The 23237-nt window shown below is 41.1% G+C and overlaps 1 protein-coding gene and 1 pseudogene across 36 annotated transcripts in view; both read left to right on the top strand.

The window, feature by feature from the left end:
* The window catches only part of CIT (citron rho-interacting serine/threonine kinase), a 166935-nt gene that overhangs the window by 41465 nt on the left and 102233 nt on the right, over window positions 1–23237 (top strand). For all 36 annotated transcript variants that reach the window (XR_014068484.1, XR_014068485.1, XM_081539829.1 and 33 more), the window contains 2 exons: window positions 1277–1480; window positions 2946–3099. Coding sequence is in view for 32 of the 36 variants with exons in the window: in XM_081539829.1 (XP_081395955.1) it covers window positions 1277–1480; window positions 2946–3099 (358 nt within the window). In the remaining 4 variants the exon portion in view is untranslated. The remainder of the gene's footprint in view (window positions 1–1276; window positions 1481–2945; window positions 3100–23237) is intronic.
* On the top strand, window positions 17672–17815 carry LOC145527977 (U2 spliceosomal RNA; annotated as a pseudogene).

Here is a 23237-nt window from a genome sequence, read left to right as displayed (position 1 = left end):
TAACAATGGGTCTTTGGGAATGGGCAAGATTAAAGTTTCAGGCTGGGAGAGCTTGGGCCTTCATCACTGGGTAAAGGAGACTCCTAGCATATTCTCTAAACATTGACTTCCTCTTAATCTGTATTCAAATCAAAGCAAAGCAAATTGATTTTCTTGATAAAAAGCCCAGCCTTAAAGATGTGTGGTCACACCTACAGAATCTCTTAGCTCAAATAGGGGCACTTAATACCCTTTAATGGGGGGGAGAGTGCTTTTGCACCTTGTAACTACTGATATGAGAGAATCCTCTTTAGATATAGAGTTATTGGGCAGCTGATCAACCCGGTATGTGATCAGTATCAGGCCCTCTCTGTTTCGACAGGAAAGAAGGTTAGAGAGGTGATCTTTCGACTTCAGATTTCATGGCTCAATAAAACTTCAAGACAATTTTGAAGACCCAAAGTTTGCCAGCTTGCTAGGTTGCCTAGGAAGGAGTGGGAGTGAGGGGTAGAAAACATACCTTTTCACCAGCATCATTTCAAGAAACAAAGGATGTTTAAACAATAAACCAGTCAGAAGGACAAATTCTCAGAAATAAGGACAGTTCCTTGAATGTGTTTAGCTTTATAAAGAGACAAAGCTACATTGCCCTGATATTTCTTTGTCAAGGTCATGTGCTTGAGCGCCGTAGGATTGGAGGGCTCCGTGTTTCTGAACAGTGGGGAGAGAACCAGAGGAGCAGGAGTTGGGAGTGAGGAAAATGAACTCATTAATAGCATTTGACCTCTGGCAGAAGTTATTTATCATGTCTTGCCTTGTGGGTGGGCCAAATAGGAATATTGATTCCAAATATTTAAACTTGAGATAGAACACATGTTTACGATATTGTGTTGCCAGCTAGCTGCCAGTTTTCCAGTAAAGGGTAGATTGATCTTTTAGATTCATCTTTGTATGTTATTATCATTTTACTGTTTCCCTAAGTAAGAGAAGTTCTGCTGTATCAGTAAGAAGTATCAGGAAAGACATCTTCCTTTCCAGGTATATACCCAACTCTCATTTGTGTAACCAAACAGTGTATATCATAAGCAACCCGTTGGATTACATTATGTGTTTTTTTTTTTTTTTGAGTGAGTGACTCATTTGCATTTCCTGATGCTGTGCCACTTGACAGAAGGTTCAAGTGCCTCGGAGAATAGTAATCAGAGGCAAATCAGCTTATGTCTGAATTGTGGCTGCTGGCAATCTATTTGAGGATAATTGAAAATTTGCTGTGTTCATTTTATTTGTGGGTTTCCAGGTAAATGCCAAACTCCCGGTTGGGACTCCAGATTACATGGCCCCTGAAGTGTTGACTGTGATGAATGGGGACGGAAAAGCTGCCTATAGCCTAGACTGTGATTGGTGGTCAGTGGGAGTTATTGCTTATGAGATGGTTTATGGAAGATGCCCATTCACTGAAGGAACTTCAGCCAAAACCTTCAATAACATCATGAATTTCCAGGTAAAGAGCCCTTATTAGATTCTGAGGTAATATTGAGAAATGTCATTTTAAAATGGTGTGAGTGAACATTTATAATGCAAACCAGAAGTTCCGGATAATAACAATAGCAAATACTTTATATAGCACTTATTCTGTGCCAAAAGAAATTCTAAATGCTTTATTAATTGTATTATATTGACTCTCAGGTGCCAGTAATTGTAAGTCTATGCCATCATTTTAGGTATCATTAAAAAGGAAAAACTGCTGCCAATTAATGTAGGATATTTTATTGATTATAAGATGTTTTTATTACAGTGATGTTAAATGTGAGTAAAATGGGGGTCGTAGGATTTGTGAAATATAGTTCATTAATTTGGCTAATCCTCAAACAATCCTGAGAGGTAGATGATATTATTGTTGTTATTATTTTCATTTTACAGATGAGGAAACCAAAGCACAGAGTGGTTAAATAACTTGCCCAAAATAGCGCAGGCAGTCTCGCTTTGAAATACATGCTCTTGATATGCTACACTGTTTCTTAGTGCCACTAGCTGTCAGATATGGTTAAAATTCAGAGACATGGATAGAAATACTAACAGACACATAAAGTAGAATTAAACCTATCATCTAGAAACTGTATTTGTCATTATATTAGCCTGTTTCTTAAGGATATGATAAATATGTTTTAGTTTCAACAAAAAGGAAAAAGAATTTATTTCACAGATTTTTGTGTATCATCCAATTTCTTCCTGGGATGCTTAGTACATATTTTTCTATATAAAATATACTTTTTGTATTCTTAATACAAACATACAAAAATACAAACATTTTTTTGCTATTCTTGTGTCTCCTCCTGAGTTAAAATTTTCCCCAAGATGATGCTTGAGTCTCACCTGTTTCCTTCGTTTCCATCCATTCATTCAGTAACAAGTAACTCGCACTCAGCACTATTGGGTACCAAGTTTGCAGTGATGGGCAAGGAGAAAGGCCCTCTTGGCCTTCTTTCTCCATTATCACATGGAAATCAAAACACAGTGTGTATGTGCAAAAGCAGAGTACAGGGGGAGCACACAGGAGGGAGTGATGGTGTGGAAGAGGGAGGTGGGAGGCAGGCAGGGAAGGAGGAGCTCGGATTGGGGTAGGCCTTCTGGGCAGAGAGAACAGAGTGATTTGTTCAGGCAGCTTTCCATAGCACATCATTGTTGGATGGCAAAGAGCGAGGTGGGAAGTATAGCTAGGTGAGATAGAAGAGGGTACAGAGATCAAGTCATGAAGGGTATTGAACCCTTGCAAGGGAGCTAGGCCTATTGATGTGAAGAGAACATTTACTTTGGGAACATACATGCCTTTGGTCCAAAGTTAAGAGGACATAAAACTTCCTTCTTAAAAAAAAAGAAACTTGAATATGTGAGAACTACTTTTTAAACTTTGAGACACGAGAAGCTGATTTGCTAAGGGAATAATTATTTTATTTTTTTTGAAATAGCGGTTCTTGAAGTTTCCAGATGACCCCAAAGTTAGCAGTGAATTGCTTGATCTAATCCAGAGTTTGTTGTGTGGCCAGAAAGAGAGACTGAAGTTTGAGGGCCTTTGCTGTCATCCTTTCTTCTCCAAAATCGACTGGAGTAACATTCGTAACTGTAAGTAGAGTTGTGTTCCTTCAGTTCTGGTGTTAGGATTAAGAAACACTTAAGAGTGATCTGAAATTATTCTCCCTCCCAGAAGCTGGTATCAATTATATAAGTAAGGGTTTTAATTATCTATAGGAATGGAAAAGGGTAATGATGTAGCTGTCTTGAGTAATATTTCTACTTTAACATCATTTGCGCAGAACTGGATCATTTATCAAACTCTGTTTATGTGGCCTTTGGAGTATTATCCCTCAGTACATTAGAGGTACAGATTGATGGACTCTGAAGATTGTCACTTGGTTTGACAGAATTTCTTCCCAGAGGAAGAGTGGACCTAGCTATTTTGTTCACAAGATTAGGAAAAAGACTCAGAGATTAGGCAGAGTGCCAGCATTGCTCTGCTAATGGCCAAGCCTGCCCTAAAGCCATAAATGCCTTGCTGTGTTTGCTTGTTTCCCTCTAAAATATTTGTCTTTGCTCACAAGCGCGTATAATGCATATGCACAGTGGATTCATTCATGCATCACTTTGTTATCAATTAATGCAAACTGAATTTATTAAAAACAAAGACCTGATTTATTATCTACAAGTCCAAAATGTTTGATGTTTTACAAATTAGTCATTTTTTTTTCAACCTTTCTATGCTTGGATGTGTTGATTGAATGCGATCTATAACCCAGCTCAGTGATTAGCACAGATCAGAGCCTGTAGGAAAGCCATTGGCCCGGTTGAGTGTGTGTCTGATTTTTGGTGATGAGAGGAGGCAGGGAAATGGAATCCATTTCTAGGTGTCAAAACCAGGCTTCTAGTTGGAGCTGTGTTGTAACTGTAACCTCTTGAACCTTCAGCTGAAATAGAGGAGTTGGGTTAAGAGCCATTGTTGTCCAGTTGAAAGCCATTTCGATGGTTTCTCTAACCCTCTGCGAAAATATGTTAAGTAGGCCATATTTCTGTAAATCTCTTGTGGCAACTTTTTTTTCTCTTCTGGTAGCCACATTACTGTATTTTTCAAGTCTTTTAGGCATCAACCCCCAAATCTCCACGATTCAGGGCTTTTAATCAGAAGTATATTTTCAGTGCAGTCTTTCTTTTTTGCTTTTGGAAAGATTTGATACAGTTGGTTCTTATTGCCACCCAAATGCTTAATCTTTTCTTGCCTTACCTTTTTTATCTCCGATCTTCTTAAATAAGCAGCTGAGTTTCTTATTCTTGTCTTTGCCAGTGGTCTCCACCCAAGTAAGTCAGCAAATGGTGATGAATTACCCAGGTAACTATTTTGTATTCTGATAAACCTTGCTGATGTTTTGGTATTGTGTTAGAATTCCCATATTTTGTTCTAGTTGTGTCTTCTCGGGCTGTTTATAGGTTTTAGGCTTGTTGGGCTTCTGAGGCTAAGTACTGTTCTGTAGATTACACAGTGCCCAGAGAGGATATGTGTTGGGAGAGAGCGTGGCCCCTGCTGTGCATCACAAGGTCTGTCTTGTGGGAAGTCATGGTTGTTGTTGGGATGAGATGATTCTGGGATGGGTCACTGTACACTTGACATCTTTGCACTTGTTGCCTCCTCTTCACGTGAGAAGACTCACTGTGTCTTCTGTGACTCTGCTTAATGTTTCCATATCCTAATAAATATCTGCTTAGTTTTTCTTCATCTTTAACATGTTTCTCACTTTCCCATACTGAGTTCATATGAGAGAATTCTCACCCAGCTGAATCCTGATTCTTTTTTTAAATATATTTTTAAAAATAAAAATTGTATATATATGAGACATACAATGTAAAAATTTGATTTACATCGACACAGTGGAATGGTTACTACAGTCAAACTAGTTAACACATTCATCTCATAGTTTCCTTCCTCCTTTCCTGCCTCTCTCTTCCTCTTCTTTCCTTTCTTCCTTCTGTCTCTCTCTCCCTTCCTTCCTTTCGTGAGAACATCTAAAATCTACTCTCTTAAATTTCAGTATTCAATACAGTATTCTTAAGTATGGTCATCACAGTGTATTAATACATTAGATCTCCGGGACTTGTTCATCCTACATTACTCCAACTTTGTACACGTTCTCATTTCCCCCAACTCCCCACTTCTGGTGACTGTTTTTCTACTCTGTGCGTATGTGTATTCAACTTTTTTAGATTCCACATATGAATAAGATCGTGTAGTTTTTTTGTTTTTGTGCCTGTCATAGTTCCCTTTGCATCATGACTTCCAGGTTCATCCATGTTGTTGAAAATGGCAGGATTTCCGTCTTTTCATTTTTAAAGGCTGAATAATATTCCTTCACACCTATTTAAATATCCATTCGTCCATTGATGGACACTTAGGTTATTCCCGTTATCTTGGCTACTGTGGATAATGCTGCCATGAATGTGGGAGCACAGATAGCTCTTTGAGGTACTGATTTTATTTTCTTCTGTATACTCAGAAGAGGGATTCCTAGATCACAAGGAATTTCTATTTTTAATTTTTTTGAGCATCCTTTATACTGTTTCCATAGTGGCTACACCAATTTATCTTCCTACCAACAGTGTACAAGGAGTCCCTTTTCTCCACATCCCCACCACTGCTGATTACCTCTTATCTTTTTGACGATGGCCAATCTAACAGGCATGAAGTGATAGTTCATTGTGGTTGTGATTTGCCTTTCCCCGATGATTAGTGGTACTGAGCACCTTTTCATATACCTGTTGGTTATTGGTATATGTCTTCTTCAGAGAGATGTATTTTCATGTCCTTTGCCCTGAATCCCGATTCTAAAATTCTGACAGAAACTCTCGATGGTTTTTATGTTCTAACTCCCAGCATAGTGGTTCTGAAGAGTCATAAAACACAGTTGCCTTAAAGGAACTTATAGTAATTTTCAGTTCAGTTCAGTCGCTCAGTCATGTCCGACTCTTTGCGACCCCATGAATCGCAGCACGCCAGGCCTCTCTGTCCGTCACCAACACCCGGAGTTTACCCAAACTCATGTCCATCGAGTCAGTGGTGCCATCCAACCATCTCATCCTCTGTCGTCCCCTTCTCCTCCTGCCCCCAATCCTTCCCAGCATCAGGGTCTTTTCCAATGAGTCAGCTCTTTGCATCAGGTGGCCAAAGTATTGGAGTTTCAGCTTCACCATCAGTCCTTCCAATGAACACCCAGGACTGATCTCCTTTAGGACGGACTGGTTGGATCTCCTTGCAGTCCAAGGGACTCTGAAGAGTCTTCTCCAACACCACAGTTCAAAAGCATCAATTCTTCGGCCCTCAGCTTTCTTCACAGTCCAGCTCTCACATCCATACATGACTACTGGAAAAACCATAGCCTTAACTAGACGGACCTTTGTTGGCAAAGTAATGTCTCTGCTTTTTAATATGCTATCTAGGTTGGTCATAGCTTTCCTTCCAAGGAGTAAGCATCTTTTAATTTCATGGCTGCAATCACCATCTGCAGTGATTTTGGAGCCCAAAAAAATAAAGTCGGACACTGTTTGCACTGTTTCCCCATCTATTTCCCATGAAGTGATGGGACCAGATGCCATGATCTTAGTTTCCTGAATGTTGAGCTTTAAGCCAACTTTTTCACTCTCCTCTTTCACTTTCATCAAGAGGCTTTTTAGTTCCTCTTCACTTTCTGCCATAAGGGTGGTGTTATCTGTATATCTGAGGTTATTGATATTTCTCCTGGCAATCTTGATTCCAGCTTGTGCTTCCTCCAGCCCAGCTTTCTCATGATGTACTCTGCATATAAGTTAAATAAGCAGGGTGACAATACACAGCCTTGACGTACTCCTTTTCCTATTTGGAACCAGTCTGTTGTTCCATGTCCAGTTCTAACTGTTGCTTCCTGACCTGCATACAGGTTTCTCAAGAGACAGGTCAGGTGGTCTGGTATGCCCATCTCTTTCAGAATTGTCCACAGTTTATTGTGATCCACACAGTCAAAGGCTTTGGCATAGTCAATAAAGCAGAAATAGATGTTTTTCTGGTACTCTCTTGCTTTTTCGATGATCCAGCAGATGTTGGCAATTTGATCTCTGGTTCCTCTGCCTTTTCTAAAACCAGCTTGAACATCTGGAAGTTCACGGTTCACATACTGCTGAAGCCTGGCTTGGAGAATTTTGAGCATTACTTTACTAGCCTGTGAGATGAGTGCAGTTGTGCAGTAGTTTAAGCATTCTTTGACACTGCCTTTCTTTGGGATTGGAATGAAAACTGACCTTTTCCAGTCCTGCGGCCACTGCTGAGTTTTCCAAATTTGCTGGCATATTGAGTGCAGCACTTTCACAGCATCATCTTTTAGGATTTGAAATAGCTCAACTGGAATTCCATCACCTCCACTAGCTTTGTTTGTAGTGATGGTTCCTAAGGCCCACTTGACTTCACATTCCAGGATGTCTGGCTCTAGGTGAGTGAACACACCATCGTGATTATCTGGGTCGTGAAGATCTTTTTTGTACAGTTCTTCTGTGTATTCTTGCCACCTCTTCTTAATATCTTCAGCTACTGTTAGGTCCATACCATTTCTGTCCTTTATTGAGCCCATCTTTGCATGAAATGTTCCCTTGGGATTTCTAATTTTTTTGAAGAGATCTCTAGTCTTTCCCATTCTGTTGTTTTCCTCTATTTCTTTGCATTGATTGCTGAGGAAGGCTTTCTTATCTCTCCTTGCTATTCTTTGGAACTCTGCATTCAAATGGGAATATCTTTCCTTTTCTCCTTTGCTTTTCTCTTCTCTTCTTTTCACAGCTATTTGTAAGGCCTCCTCAGACAGCCATTTTGCTTTTTTTGCATTTCTTTTCCATGGGGATGGTCTTGATCCCTGTCTCCTGTACAATGTCACGAACCTCTGTCCATAGTTCATCAGGCACTCTGTCTATCAGATCTAGTCCCTTAAATCTATTTCTCATTTCCACTGTATAATCATAAGGCATTTGATTTAGGTCATACCTGAATGGTCTAGTGGTTTTCCCTACTTTCTTCAGCCCTTTTACTTTGGAATAATATCACATTTATAGAAAAATTACAAAGATAGTAGAGTTCCCACATACCCTTCTTCCAGTTTCCCCTAATGATAGCATCCGACATAACAACGTCACATTTGTCAAAATAAGATTATACGATTAATTAAACTTCACACTTACTCCAGTTTCAACAGTTTCCTCACTCATGCCCCTTTTTCTGTTCCAGGAATCCGTCCAGGGCACTATATTGCAATTAGAGTGCTTGTGGCTGATGGCACTTATCCTGGCTGAGGCACTTAATGTAGCTCAGCCAGTGAGTGGAATCTCCATGCCCTCTGAGGATTGATAGGGCCTTTTCCTGGTGGTTCTCAGGCATCCCTGACTATGCAGAGAGCTGTGGTATTAATTGCAGTGTCTCCTAGCAGATTTTCCTGTTTTTCACCAACCTTCGATCCCTGTGTATTTGTAATCAACTGAGGGTTTGTGACTGAAAGCATTGCTGGACTCCATGACATTTGAGCTATTTTCTAACTGGGTAGTTCTAACACAAATTATGCCTTTGTCCAGTCCCATTTTTCATAAACACACATTGAGTGACTCTCATCAACCAAAGCACTTGAAGTCATTAGGTTTCCTGAGTTCCTAGTTGCTGCTCAAATGCTCTGTGGTTCCAGGCTGTTGAATATTTCCACTTTCCACACAGGAGATTGTCCTTTGATGAAAGAAACATTAGCCTTTCTGCTAGTTCACCCTCAATTCTTTTTCTTGTTATAACCAAGGAAAGGAAGTAATGCTTAACACAGCAGGTAATAATCTTCTAAAACTCATTATCTCAAGAGGTGGTCCAGGCAGGATATATAAATGCAGTTTAAGAAGGGTCTGGGCAAATGGATGAGTGACAGAATTGGGAGTGGTTACTGGGAGAAACTAGGTCATGCCTTGGCTTTGACCCCTGAGGTCAGATGGATCAGTTGGTCATTTGGAGCATTTAGGTCCTACCCCTTGCAGTTGCTGTGGGCAGCAACGCGTGAACCAAGAATCTGACCTAGTTCAGGGATGTTTGTTCTTCTGGCAAGTCAAGAGCTCTCTACACGGGTCACTGTGCACCTACTACCCTGATGTTTCATTCCCCGCCTCACATGATCAGATGTAAAGTTGAGTTTTTAGCTGCTGCTGCTTATTTCAAGGCTGCTTTCGAAGTTTCAGTATGGGCTTCTTAAGTATCCTAGCTGCCCTGGGCTGTGCAATTCCAGTGAAGTGTCAGATATTGGGCGGGAGTCTGGTTGTACCCTCTGCCTCATCTTCTGGGCTTCCCGAAAGCTGAAGCCAATCAGTCCCCCTCTTTCATGCCTTTGGGGTTATGTCTACCTTTCCCGACATCAGGCACCTGCTCTGTCAATGGCAGAGTTGTACTGTCCAGTGTGCCCTTCTACTCACATCTTTTTAATCTCTTCCCCCAGAGACAGTGATGTAAACGGAACCAGCACACTTGCACCTTTCATCCAAACCCACCACATCTCAACAGTGAGAAATGCATAATGAGAGTGTTGACTCTGGATTGTTTCCTAGAACTTCTATAGCTAATGCTCTGGAGAACTTGTTTTTATCTGTTGATTATGACACAGGTTTTTTCTTTTGAGTCATCTTCATTTTACTCTTCTCAGAAAGGCACAGTTCTTGTAGAATTACTTTTCAGTTTCCAGGTTCTTAGCTTTTGGCACAGAAAGTACATTTTATTTCCATCTAGTAGTGACTCAGTGGTGGTCCAATACTGATCAGCCCTGAGATAGTCCCCTGACAAAGAGGTCTCCTTCATTGTTGATCATTATTCACTACCTGGCCCCTAATGGCGATTGCAGAATTGCAGGTGTACAATTCTTTGATTACTCCATAAGCCTAAGGGATGAAGGCCTTTGGTTTAAAGGAAAAGGATTCTAAGGCTTCGTATCCTTGGGTGAAATTCTTACATGTTTTTGTGTATAGAAATCAGCACCATGAGACTTCACTGGGTATTTTACTCCAGTCCTGTAGTCTGATAGGAAATACTGGTTAAGTAGCAACTGTTCTGTGCCAACTACCAAGTATTTAAGTATATATTACACTATGTTACTTCAAAAGAAAAGGATTATTGTACCCATTCTAAAGGTATGGACACAGTGGTAACTTGTCCCAGATCATATAGCAAGTGAGAGAGAGAGAGGGTATGGATTTGGGTTGAGGTCTAGGTGATTCTAGAGCCCTTTCTACTTTCTGCAATATCATGCATGCTTTATGATAGATAGTTGTTATTAATGATGTTTATGATGATGACAATACTACTCTTTAGTCTCTTTGTCTGTTCAAGCATATTTGGAATTTGTAGTAGTTTTGAATCTACAAGATTCATCATGATATTTGAGTGCTGTGTGCTGTATATTAGGTGCTGTAGCTCTGTGGATGAATAAATCTGGATACAGCCCTGCCTTCAGTGAACTTACAGTCTAAATTATAGGTCCCTTGCTTAAACAGAGTTGTAGTCCTGTTTAAATTGCCATTCCTCAAAATGGTAGAAAGTTTGGGAATTTCCTGGCGATCCATTGGTTAAGACTTTGTGCTTTCACTGCTGAGGGCCTGGGTTCAGTTCCCAGTCGGGGAACTAAAATCCTACAAACTGCATGGTTGGCCAAAAAAAAAAAATGGGTAGAATGCTTTTAATGCTTAGTAGGTCACCCGCTGGCTTACTGAACCACATATACTTGATCTTAAACAAAATGTAGACTGTGACCCGATGACCCCTTGCCCACATAGAGCATCCTGTTCTTTCTGCTAATTTATTACCACCACTGCCCCACCCCTTGCCTCAGATCTAGCCTGGGAAAGGACCCTGTTGTATCGATGACCCACTTCGAAAATTATGATTTGTAGTCTCCAGGTGAATTGAGAGCACTTGATTCATGTTTTCTGTTTATTTGAGGTTATGTGGTTTCTCAGCCTCAGCACTGTTCATGTTTAGGAGCAGATAATTATTTGTTCGGGGACTGTTACGTGAATTGCAGAATGTTTAGCAGCACCCCTGGCGTTTACCCGTAGATTCCAGTAGCACTCTGCGTCTTGTGATAACCCAACACATTTCCAGACATTTGCCCAGTGTCCCTTGTTGGGGGGTGGGGGAGTGGTACAACTCCTCCCAGTAGAGAACCATTGTTTTAGAAGAATTGGTCAGATTGTTACCAGGGGAAAGAATATCACAGTAAATAGAGTCACTCAAGACTGCCATTGCTAACTGGCAGTGGGACCGTAGCCTGGGGTCAGGGGGACCCTGCTGTGTCGAGTGTGGTCCATGGACCAGTAGCATCATTATCATCACCAACATCATCTGGGAGCTTGTTAGAATTGCAGAGACTCAGACTTCCCTCCACCCCAGACCTGCTGAGTCAGAAACTGCACTTCAATAAGATCCTGAGAAATAAAGATTCCTGTGTGTAGCATCTGTGAAGCTCTGTGAGAGGAGAAAATGAGATCTGTCAGCCTTAGTTTCTTGCTCATCTTGGCAGAGTCCTCCTTTGTCCTCTGGGCTGAGGGTAAAGGGAGGCTGCTTTTTGGCTAAGAACTTTCCCAGGTGGATGGAACTGCTTGGAAACGCAGGATTTTAGGCTCTGCTTTTGAGGAATTTAAAGCTTTTCTTTCAGATGGACTTTATATCTTTCATATTTTTCAAGATGGTGGTTTAACGTAATCTCTTCCTGCTGATGGCAAATAGATAGTTCTACATCCCCCCACCGCTCTCTGCATTACTGTTGTCTTGTATTTACTTTTTTTTCTTAATTGAAGTATGGTTGGTTTGCATCATATTGTGTTGGTTTCAGGTATACAGCATAGTGATTCAATATTTTTGCAGATTGTATTCCATTATAGGTTATTTACAAGATAATGGGCATAACTATATTTAGTTTTGATTAAGGATGGATTGTTCCCTTTATCAATACTTTTTAGGTGTGTATTATAACCCTTTTCTGAGCACCTACTATGTACCTGGGGGCCCTGCAAGGCACACTATGCATATTATTGTCCTCCTAAAATCTCTGTGAGGCCGGTACTATATTTGGTCCCACAGTACAGGTGAGAATACTGAGGCCTAAAGAGATGAAGCCTCTTGGTAAAGGTCATGGAACTAGTAGTTGGCAGTGACACGAGTCTAACTTGGGTTTCCCCAACTCCAGATTCACTTTGCTTTTTAAAAATTTATTTGAAAAAGTCCATGATAAAAAAAAAAATTCAAGCAATGCAAAAGGTTAAACAATTAAAAAAAAAAGTCACCTACCTTCCCCATGCCTAGTGCCTCTCTAAAGTGAACCATTATTATCAGTTTCTTGTATAACTTTCCAGAATATTCTGTATGCTAAAACAAACACCAGTATAGTCTGCACTCTTAATGGCATTGTTGTACCGCCTCCTAAGAATTCAGGAATTTTTATGGTCAGGCTGTTTTCCTGCATCGTTGAAAAAAATGAAGAAGAAGACTTTGTACAATCCCACCGTGTTGATGCTTTGAATTCAAGCTGTCCTGACATTGATTTCTAATGAGCGGTTCTCTCGTCTCGAAAGAACACCCCTTATGATTTTGACATGAATATTTCGTTTATTTATTTTGGTTTTCTGCTTTTAGAATAACATTATCTCAGTAACTTGTACATTTGTGTGTGTGTGTGTGTGTGTGTGTGTGTGTGTGTGTTTTAAAGGTCTGCTTGTTTGTGGTTTTCTGTCATTTAAGCAGGTATCTGGCCAGATTTTGTTTTTTAAGCTAGTTTGTGGAGGACAGTAGCTGTGTGTTTCTCCATTAGCCTTGGTTGGCCTTTAAGTGTGTCTTCCTGTTAGCCACCCAGTCACTTAGGGGCTAGAGGAAGTGAGGAAGGGGAGCTGGGGGTCTTTAGGTGATCAGCATGAGCGAGAGGAGGGTAGAAGGGCAGGGGGATGGTATAGTGATGGCAGGAACTCAGCCTCCTAGACTAGGGGTATGTGGGCAACACCTGCTAAAACTTCAAAAAGGAGTAATTGAGACATGGGGTCAGTAGCTCTTACAGGTGAGTATTTATATGTCTTGGGGATTTTTTTTTTTTTTAAGAATAAGTTATTCATATGAGAAAATAGTCTAAAAAGAGCTAAATGCAGGGAATTTGCTGGTGGTCCGTCCAGTGCTTAGGACTTTACTTTCACTGCTGGGTCCTGTGTTTAATCCCTGGTCAAGGAACTAAGATCCTGCAAGCCATTCTTTGTGGCCAAAAAAGAAAAAGCTAAACTCATATGGATTAAGGTTATAGGGTCTCCCCCCTCTAGTTTGAATTTAGAAGCTACCTCTAGAGATATTAAAAATATATATGCAGTATTCTACTTTATTTCAAGATAAATCGAGATGGCTTACTTTAGAGATAATTGCAATACTAAAATGATAAAAATAAATCGAGAAATCTGGATAAAGGGAGTATCAAAGTAGGGAAATAGAGGCAGGGTTAATGGTAAAAACCAATAAGCTCTGGTTAAATTGCCAGCCAGGGGTGGATTTGGGATCCTTAGCCTCCTAGTGGCCAAAGTAAAATGGAGAATATGGACAGTTGCAAGAGGCTCAGTCCCTTGAGGAAAAAGTCGAGAATGATGTGTTCAGAGAAGACTCAGTTTTCTGGTACTGAGCCCTGAGGAGTTTCAACATGGGGTTCCCCAAAATGAGACCCCTTGTGATGTGGTGGCCCTGGGGATTTCCCTGTGACCGCTTCTTATGGCGCCTCTTAGTGTAAGCTGATGCTGCAGTGCTGAATCTCAGTTCAGAAAGTCATTTCTGAATGAGGCAAATTCATGCCTTTCCTGGGAGAAGATGAGAAAAGGGGAATAGATTTGTTAGAGAGCCTGTAAATTAGAGTTCTGAACTCTTTATTTCTTACTTGCTTGGAAGATTTTCCAGCAAACATGGAAATGATTTGGCCAAAGATTCAAAATTATGTTAAACATCTGGGACTCTATTCATCAGTCAACTTTGCAGTCAGTTCTATGAAGCGCGGCAATTGCATTTACGCTCATTTTCCTAGCGCAAAGTTCAGATAGCACTAAAGAGGGTGCTTGGCAGGAGTCAAAAGAGATCAGAGCTGAAGGACACAGAGTATGAGGTCCAGGTGGCTCATGATCTCTGAGGGTTTGGAAGTGATTTTTAGTGTCTTCACTTCAGAAAAGAAGTATGACCGACTCTTTGGTTCCTAGGGATGTCCTTCAAAATTCTGACTAACAAAGGATACACACAGAGAACTGATAGCCACACAGGAACCAAAACAAAGGAACACACATTTGTCTCTTTGCTTCTTCCGTAGGACTGATAGTGGGTGGTGTTTTTCCATCCCCCATAAACTGGAAAGGAGTGGACTTTTCTGGCAAGAATACCTGGTAGAGGGGCTTCTCCTGGCTTAAAATGGGATAATAATAAGCATCAAAAAGATGACAGTGGCTTGAAACACATCCATTCATGAGTTCATACTGGCAACTGAAAAAAGAAATCTCATTGGTCATTTCTGGCAATTGCTAAGGCATACCCCTTCCCCCACCCCACTCTGAATGTTGCTAAGTATAGGGAAAGATGGGCTTCCCAGGTGGCACAGTGGTAAAGAATCCACCTGCCAGTGCAGGATATGCAAGAGACTCAGGTTTGATCCCTGGGTTGGGAAGATTTCCTGGAGTGGGAAATGGCAACCCACTCTGGTATTCTCGCCTGGAAAATCCTGTGGACAGAGGAGCCTGGTAGGGTACAGTCCATGAGGTCACAAGGAGTTGGACACCACTGAGCAACTGAACACACACAGGGAATGAATCAAGCATTTATCCTGCCTTCCTGTTTGAACTGTATTCCAGAATTACCAAATTGTTGATGTGCTAGTAAATGTAGAAGGAATGATGAACTTAGAAAAACACCATTTTTCAACTCTTAATGAATTAATGATTCTAGGCAAAGATCATCCATGGCTGCTGAGACATGAAGTGAAAGATGAGAGAGAAGGTTATGGGGAGGGACCAGGCTGATCTCACTGGACCACATGGATCATTCTTAACATCACACAAAGATAAGCAGACATTGTGTGCCCTTTAATGTCATGGGCTAGTAGTAAGTAGACAACATATCCTGGGAAATATTCTCTCCAAGTGAAATTGAGTATGAGTGTGCATGTGGTCCTGGATTTAACTTCCAGTTTCTAGGAAACAGAAGTGGCTTCCCTGGTGGCTTAGATGGTAAAGAATCTGCCTGCAATGCTGGAAACTGGGTTAGATCCTGGGTTGGAATGATTCCCTGGAGAAGGGAATGGCAACCCATTCCAGTATTCTTTCCTGGAGAATTCCATGGACAGAGGAGCCTGGCAGGCTACAGTCCATGGGGTTGCAAAGAGTCAGATATAAGTGAGCAGTAACACTTTTTCAACACTTCTGGGAAAAATGGGCACAGAGAAACATGTTAAATGATGTCATAAGGATACAATCGACCAAGTCCAGATTGTGAGATTTCTACAGGGATCTTGTGATTCAGTTTCTTAAACCAATAAATGCCATTAAAAAAAAAAAAAAAAGGTCAGTGTTTATAGATTGAAACATACCAAGGAAATCAGTGTGTGAACCTTGGTTGGATCCTGATTGAAACAAATCAAATGTAAAGAGATACTTTGGGGACAGCTGGAAAAAATTGAGCGCAAACATGGTATTAAATAATGTTAAGGAGTTACTGTAAATTTTGTTGGATGTGATGAAGGTATTATGGTCATGGTTTTTTTAAAGTCCTCATCTGTTAGAGAGGCGTGCTTCTCTCTCTAGGGAACATTTAGCAATGTCTGGAGGCATTTTCGGTCGTCACAACTTGTGGTGGTATTGGCATCTAGTGAGTAGAGGTCAGAGACACTGCTAAACACCCTATGATCACGTGTCAGTCCCCTGCAACAAAGCATTCTCCAGTCTCGATGTCAGTAGTGCCACAGTTGAGAAACCCTGAGTTAGGGATATTTACTGCAGTAATTATGGGTGAAATTATTACCAACCAGTGTTCTTGGCCTCCTCAATCAACAGAAATTGATGAAGAGGCCAGACAAGAAATTCAGGCAAGGCTTTAGTGGGGCTCCTGCCGCAGCAGCAGGGAGCGATAACAAGTAGCAGGTTCCCTTGCTTGCTACCTGAGGGTGATGGGAAATGAGCTGGTTCCTTGTATGGGGTGAGGGAAAGGGTGTGACCAGGGGTTGGGCTGGAGTAGTGGCTTAGGTGGTTTGTCCACCTCTTCGGTGGTGACGTGTGCAAGTTGCATGTGCAGTACCCTGCTTTTGCTCCTGGCTCTTCAGAAGCAGCTGCTCGGTTTTGGGTCTTTTTGTATCTTTTTGTCCATAATTTGCTGCAACTGTGCATGCATGCAGTTATTTGTAGTACTTTACAATTTCTTTGTATTTTATTACTTGAGACTTTTGTCTGGGTGCAAGCATTGCAGCAAAGGGTCTCAGGTCTCAGCCTGTCTCAAAATCGTATGATGTCTGATGTTCGCTTTTAATAATCACACGTGCAAATAAAATAGGGACCAGAGTAGGTGAAATGAAGTGAAATGAGAGTATTGCATGTTGTTGAAGGTGTGTGGGAGTTCATTGTACTCCTCTACCACTTCTGCACATATGAAAAATTTCATATTAAAACTTTAAAGATAGGGCTTTCCTGGTGGCTCAGTGGTAAAGAATTCGCCTGTCAATGCAGGAGACATGTGTTCGACCCTTGGTCTGGGAAGATCCCACATGCCACAGAGCAAGTAAAGCCCGGGAACCACAACTACTGGGCCCTCATGCTGCAGTTACTGAAGCCCACACGCTCTAGAGCCTGTGCTCTGCAACAAGAGAAGCCACCACAATGAGAAGCCCGTGTACCACAACCAGAGAGTAGCCCCTGCTTGCCGCAACTGGAGAAAAACCCATGCAGCAGTGAAGACCCAGCATAGCCAAAAATAAATAAATTATTAAATCATTAAAAAATGTTGGAGAACTCCCCCCCACCCCAAATGTTGGAGAAAAAGATACTACAGAGGTCTTGAGGACAGCAAAGAATGAATCTAATTAGATGTGTCATTAAGTCTAGGTAATTCAAGGGGGTAGGTGCTGGAAGGGAAAGTTGTTGGGGTCTAGAGCACGGGGGTTCCAGGAAATGGAAGCCCATGAATTATTGTTCAAGTATGTTCTGGGGGCCTCCATCTGTGCCCCAAACTGGGTGTATCCACACCCAGAGAGTTACAGTCTTGACTAGTTACAGTCTGAAAAGATTCTCTCTGAGTGTTTCCATTCTATGTAGGTGTTTCACAGGTTGCTCTGTACCTAGACCAAGAGGGAGGGGGGAAACAAACTGACACTCCAGTGTTAGAAGGCTGGTTGAAGTGTGATCCAGAATTGAGAGAAAGCATCTCTAAAAGTGTAATCTTGTGGGAAAACATAAGTTGCTTACCAAAAACTTGATAGTAAGCAGCCTATAGGAGCATGGCCCTTGAGAAAGGCAAGATTCCGACAGAGTGCACAGCTCCATCGAGATCTTGTATCTGCCCCCAGAGAGGAAACCTGCTTAGCTGTGGGCGTCCCAGCCCTAGCATCCTTGAGACTGATCAATTAAAGCATACTTCATCGCTTCTTGGCCTTTTGGCTAGAATCAAATGTAATATCTGTTCTTATCAGATTAAAGCATTCTTCAGTGATGCTAAAACTTTCATATTCATTTTCTTTGAAGATGCTATAGTTACAACTGATCACCAGCCAAGTCAACATTACCTGAAAGTCTCTTTATAACTGTGGGGAACCAAACACGTCAGATAATTCTTTATCTACTCAAGTCTGTTGGAAGCTAGATCCAGTTTGTCTTCTTTTTGCAGTTTGTATACAGTTGTGCTGTCTGGACAAGTTATATCTGACCATTTTCTGCTCAGAGGGGTGACAGTGAGGGGGCTTGCCTGAGGCTCCAGGAGATGTTTTCATGGGCTAAATTACTTATGTGTATGTAGTAGCTAGCTCTTCTTACCTGTCCTCTGATTTATTCCCTTGGTTCATTCCCATGAGATCTCTGATACTGGAAATCTTGCTCTTCTTTCTATTGCAACCTTTTTCTCTTGGAGTTGTTCCCTTGTGAGAGTCACTCATTGATATTCTTAAAAATCTCTGCTCTTGCATCAGTTGTCACATTTTTGCCATGCCTTCTGTTAATCTATGTCTTCTCTGTTTCTGTTATCACTTCCTTAGTGTAGAATTTGTCATGTTAACTATTGTAGACTTGTCCTTTAGAGGTTCCTAGCGTCGACCTCTACCAACCATCACTGTTAAAACGATCACATCAGTCTCAGGTGCTGACACCAGCCCAGCACTCTCAAACTCTTTCTAATAATCCCTTCTGTCAGTCCAGTCCAGGATTTTCCCCCCTTCAAGGTCCATCCAGGATTTCACTTGTGTTTACTTCCTAGCCCCATTACCCACAGCTTTCTTGGGCTACTGTTCCTGGCTTTTCTAAAGAAGCACTCATCTCCACTCTAGCCCGTGAAGACACCTTTTAACTAACTCTAGAGAAACAATCACCTCCATGACGCACTCCTGCAGGAACACACGAAACTCACTGTACCCACTTTGGCAACACATGGTGGCCATCACTCTGTTTACGCACTCTCCACTTTTCATAGCCTCATCTTGACCTCTGAATGACACAAATAGCCTCCTCTTCACTTACCTTGCAGTTCTGTCTTCATCATGGAGATAAATGCGATCACACTGGTGCCTCAGATTTTAAGGAACTAGAAGATAGCTGATTTGGGGATAGTCTTCCTTTTAGATTTAAATGTAGCATCTACTTAAGCAATTGAATACTTTTTTAAAGATGTGTGACACCATGCTAGATAGAATGAAGTTGAAAATGTCTTTGATTTACTATCACTGAATGCCCACTGTGTTCCAGGCCCAGTTCTGATTCATGATACCATCACATAATATTTATTTATGTGCCCTTGTCCTGACATTTATGTTGTCTGTTATTCATCTTCTAACTCTGCCACACACAACCTAGCACCAGTGTCTAACCCATAGTGATGAGTAAAAGTCATGGAAGTTTCATGAGCTATATCTAAATTCAGGTTTTTGTTTTTAATGTGCCAATTCTTCATGACTAAATTGAGTATTCTATAGAGTTTCCTGTAGTGGCATATGGCATGAAATAGCCTATTAGGTCTAAGAAATTATCCCACATCTAAGGTTCTTGTTCATTCATTACTTTCACAATGTAAATATGAAACCTTGAATTGGGATAGACAGGTAACTGTTCTGTATGTAATGGTGAACAGTGTCTTCTTTCCCCTCGTGGAGCTTGTGTCCAGTGGGAAGAGCAGATGATCAACACTAGGCCGAAATGAGAAAAATCTTTTGCATTTTTAATATTAATGTTTTTTTTTGGTATTCTGGAAAGTTAAAAGTTTGAATGGGATAAATGGAGCTCAGTGGGATGTGTTAGAAAGAAGTAGGGTCAAGGGGATGAATCCATTTACCTTTTCTTGTTTTTTTTTTTTTTAATTCATAAATGTTTTTGAAGGCAATACAACCCGCCCCCAGCTTCTAATGAATGTCAAGTTTTTAAAAAGGAGAGGATTTATAGGAGAGAGATTAACTACAGTTCTTAAAATAGCTCTTTGTTTCTGAAAGCCTTGTTCTGCAATCTTATAAATGGGTGGCGTTGGGAGGGAGGCCCTCCAGAACATACTTGTGTAGCCGCTGCCACTAAAGAGAATGTGCCTTGATGTGACCTCAAGCATAGGGTGACTTATTTAAAAAATATATAGGGAAAACTTTATCCTGTTTTTTTAGTGGCTTTTATCAACAAACAGATCTTAATATATGACTTCTTATTGGCCATTATTGAATGTAGTGAGCGTGGGGAGTGGGGGTGAACTGATGATTGCTCTATCAGGAAATATTAATACAAGCACTCATTAACATATTTTTCAGACAGAACAATCTACTTTTAAAGCCTCTTCATTTAACTCAAGCTATACATTAGCTTCTTCATGGCCTATATTATGCCAGGTGCTCTCTTTGCAAGAGCTATTTTCTAACTGTTTAATTATATATCTATTCAGCATGTATTTATTGTGCACCTGCTCAGTGCCTGGCACTGTACATTGTATACTTCCATCAATGTAGATGCAAATCCAGTGATTTCATTGATCAATGAATACCTTTTTAAAGTAAAAAAAAAAAAGTCATTTTGTATGAGGATCAAGAAAAAGGGACTTTTTCCAATAGGTATAAGAAAGAGGAGAATTAGCCCCTCCCCCCAATATGTATGTGTGCTTAGTTGCTCAGCTGTGTCCGACTCTTTGTGACCCCATGGATTGCAGCTTGCCAGGCTCCTCTGTCCATGGGGATTCCCCAGGCAAGAATACTGGAGTGGGTTGCCATTCTCTTCTCCAGGGGCTCTTCCCCACCCAGGGATCGAACCCAGGTCTCCCGCTTTGCAGGTGGATTCTTTACCACTGAGCCACCTGGGAAGCCTGATATATATGTGGTCATATACTTGGTAGTCTTCAACTTATACAGTCTTTTAAAATCTGGCATCCGGATTTTGAGCTAGTTCTCTGTTCTTTCTGTTGCTCATGTTAGAGGTGCATTGAACCTTCTCGTTCTTTATCTCCTGTCTCTTTGTCTCTGTGTATTACCTTCTATATGAGCACTTTTCCAACTGTCATGTTCTTGCAGATCACCTGGGGATCTTGTTAGAATGCAAGTGTTGATTCATCAGGCATGGTATAAGGCCTGTGATTCTTTATTTCTAACCAACTCCCTGATGATGCTGTCAGTCTACAGATCACACCTTGTGAAACATGGTTCCTTGTGATTTCCTCGGGTCCTACTGCTAGTTCACTAATTTTCTCTTTAGCTGTGTCTGTTTAACAGTGAGTTTTAAATTTTAAATTCAGTAATCCTATTTTTCATTTTTAGAAGTTCCATTTGGTTCTTTTCAAATGTGCTTTGTCTTTTCTTCAGCATACCTTGTTCTTTAATTACAATTTTTGCTCATTTACCTTGATAATGAATGAAAATTTATTTTATGGTCCATTTTAGATTGTTCTCTTATCTGCAGTTTTTTGGGGGTTAATTCTCCCATTTCTTGTATCTGCTGATGCTTGTTCATGGTATTTTGGGTGATTTATTTTTCCTTGTTATGTGTAGTTATTGATTTTTACTTTTTTATTGTGAACTCATTTCTAGTTGAGAGAGTATGTGGTGTGTGTGTGTGTGTATGGGAATGAAAGAGAGAGAGAAGGAATTTTGCTTTCTGGGTTGTGCCCTGGGTTGTGAATGTGGCCCTACACATATTTCTCCACTTAATCTGCCAGTACCCTAAGGGATCACGGACCAATACTGGTGATAATTTCTTGACTTATAGTTCCCACACCATGTAGGGTACTGTAAATACAGACACCTTCCCTGGGGCTACAGTTTTAATAGCCCTGCTGTTTCTTTCCCCCTAAAGGGCTCTGGACAAGGGTGAACATCCGTCATTTTCTGGTGGGTTGAGAATTTCCAGTTCTCCCACTTCTCTTTGGCTTGAGGCTATGATACTTTTCCCTGCCCAAATGTGGCTCCCAGAAGCCCCTCTTTTCAGCATTTCCCGTTGTAGCCAACTGACTCCCTGTCTAAAGGCTGACGTTCTTGGCTTTTCATCTGTCCTGTGAATTTCTCACCTGTTACCAGTGGGGGTATTTCATGTTGACGTCTCCCTCTTATTGAAGCTTCCCTGGCCCTTGATCTAATCTTACCTATACAGGATAGCCGTGAGCCTGATGGAGTTTAAAGAGGGATCTTATTTCATAGTACGGAATTTTTCAGTTGTAATTGTTTCACAGAGGGTGGTTCCTGCCCCTATATTAATCATACTCCTCACTCAGAAATTCTATTTCAGTCTCCCAAAGATAAATTAGTATATAGTGGAAAGGGAATTAAACTTCTGCTAAGAATGAAGTGAAATGATTAACACAAACATGTGTGAGTGTGTCTGTGCTTTGTGAAGGAGAGAAGCATACTCAACACAGATTCTGCTGTATCCCACTAGCCTTGTAACCATAGGATCTGTCATAAACATCTGTGTCATGTGGGCAATAATAATAGCAGGTAGTTTGTATGGAGTGTTTGTTATATACAAAAAACTGTGCCAGTAACACTTTATATAGATTTCTTTCATTTAAACCTCCTAGCAGCCCTTTGAGGGAGTTTTCTCTATGTTGAAACTGAGGGTCAGAGAGGTTAAGGGACTTTCTTTCCGTAAGTGGTAGAGCTGGGGTTTGAACCGACTTAGTCAAAGTGTGTGCCACCAACCATGATGCTTCCATATTAATATCATCTGCAAATCTCTCTCCATATATTTCCTCAGTCTTTATCTGAGTTTCCGTATTTTGGGATGGGACACTTTTTTGTCCTCATGAAATATAATTTCCATTAAAAAGTGTTTTTTTTTTTTTCTTGAAAAGAAGATATTGAGTAATGAAAATCCAATTGGATTTGAGCCCATGTTGATGGAAAGAACACATGGGAGGGGAGTTGAGGCATTCAATAATTTTTCTTTCCATCACCTAATTTTTAAAGTATTAAGCAAGTAGGTTCTGATATTAACAGGGAAGATTTAAATTCTCTAAGAGCTTGGAGGTGTTAAATAATTTTCTGGAAGTGCACATATTACGTTTTCAGTCTTCTACCACATCTCAGTGCACCTGAAGCTCTGAGAATGTTCTTTTTGCATTTCCTGGGAGCTGCCAGATCTCCTCATTCTGGCTTCATCTCCTCCCCACTCCACATCCCTTCACTACTCCATCTCCTTCCCGACGCTTCCTGCTGCTTCCGATGTTGTTGTTGTCACTGGGGAACTTTGGAAACAGCCAGATTCTTTGGAATCTGTTAGTGGAAAACAGACTGCTGCTCCTATCTGGCACTCAGCTTTGTCTAGAAAACAAGGAGTTAAAAAAGAAGCCTGGTCCGGGGAAGGGCTGTGACAACTGTCCTAGGGGGCGCTCTCGAGAGCTCTGGCCGTGACTCATGCTGCTCTGTCACTCAGATCAGCATTGGCCCCTGCCACGCAGGCAGCCAGGTGGGGTTACCGCCAGAGCACGCACAGAGCGGGGAGCATGAAGCCTGCACTGCGGGGGATGTGATGCCCAGCTCGCC

The sequence above is a fragment of the Giraffa tippelskirchi genome, chromosome 11, assembly GCF_054371585.1.
Source record: "Giraffa tippelskirchi isolate mGirTip1 chromosome 11, T2T-mGirTip1v1.2.pri, whole genome shotgun sequence".
In the NCBI taxonomy this organism is placed as follows: domain Eukaryota; kingdom Metazoa; phylum Chordata; class Mammalia; order Artiodactyla; family Giraffidae; genus Giraffa; species Giraffa tippelskirchi.
This window is presented reverse-complemented; position numbering and strand designations above follow the sequence as displayed.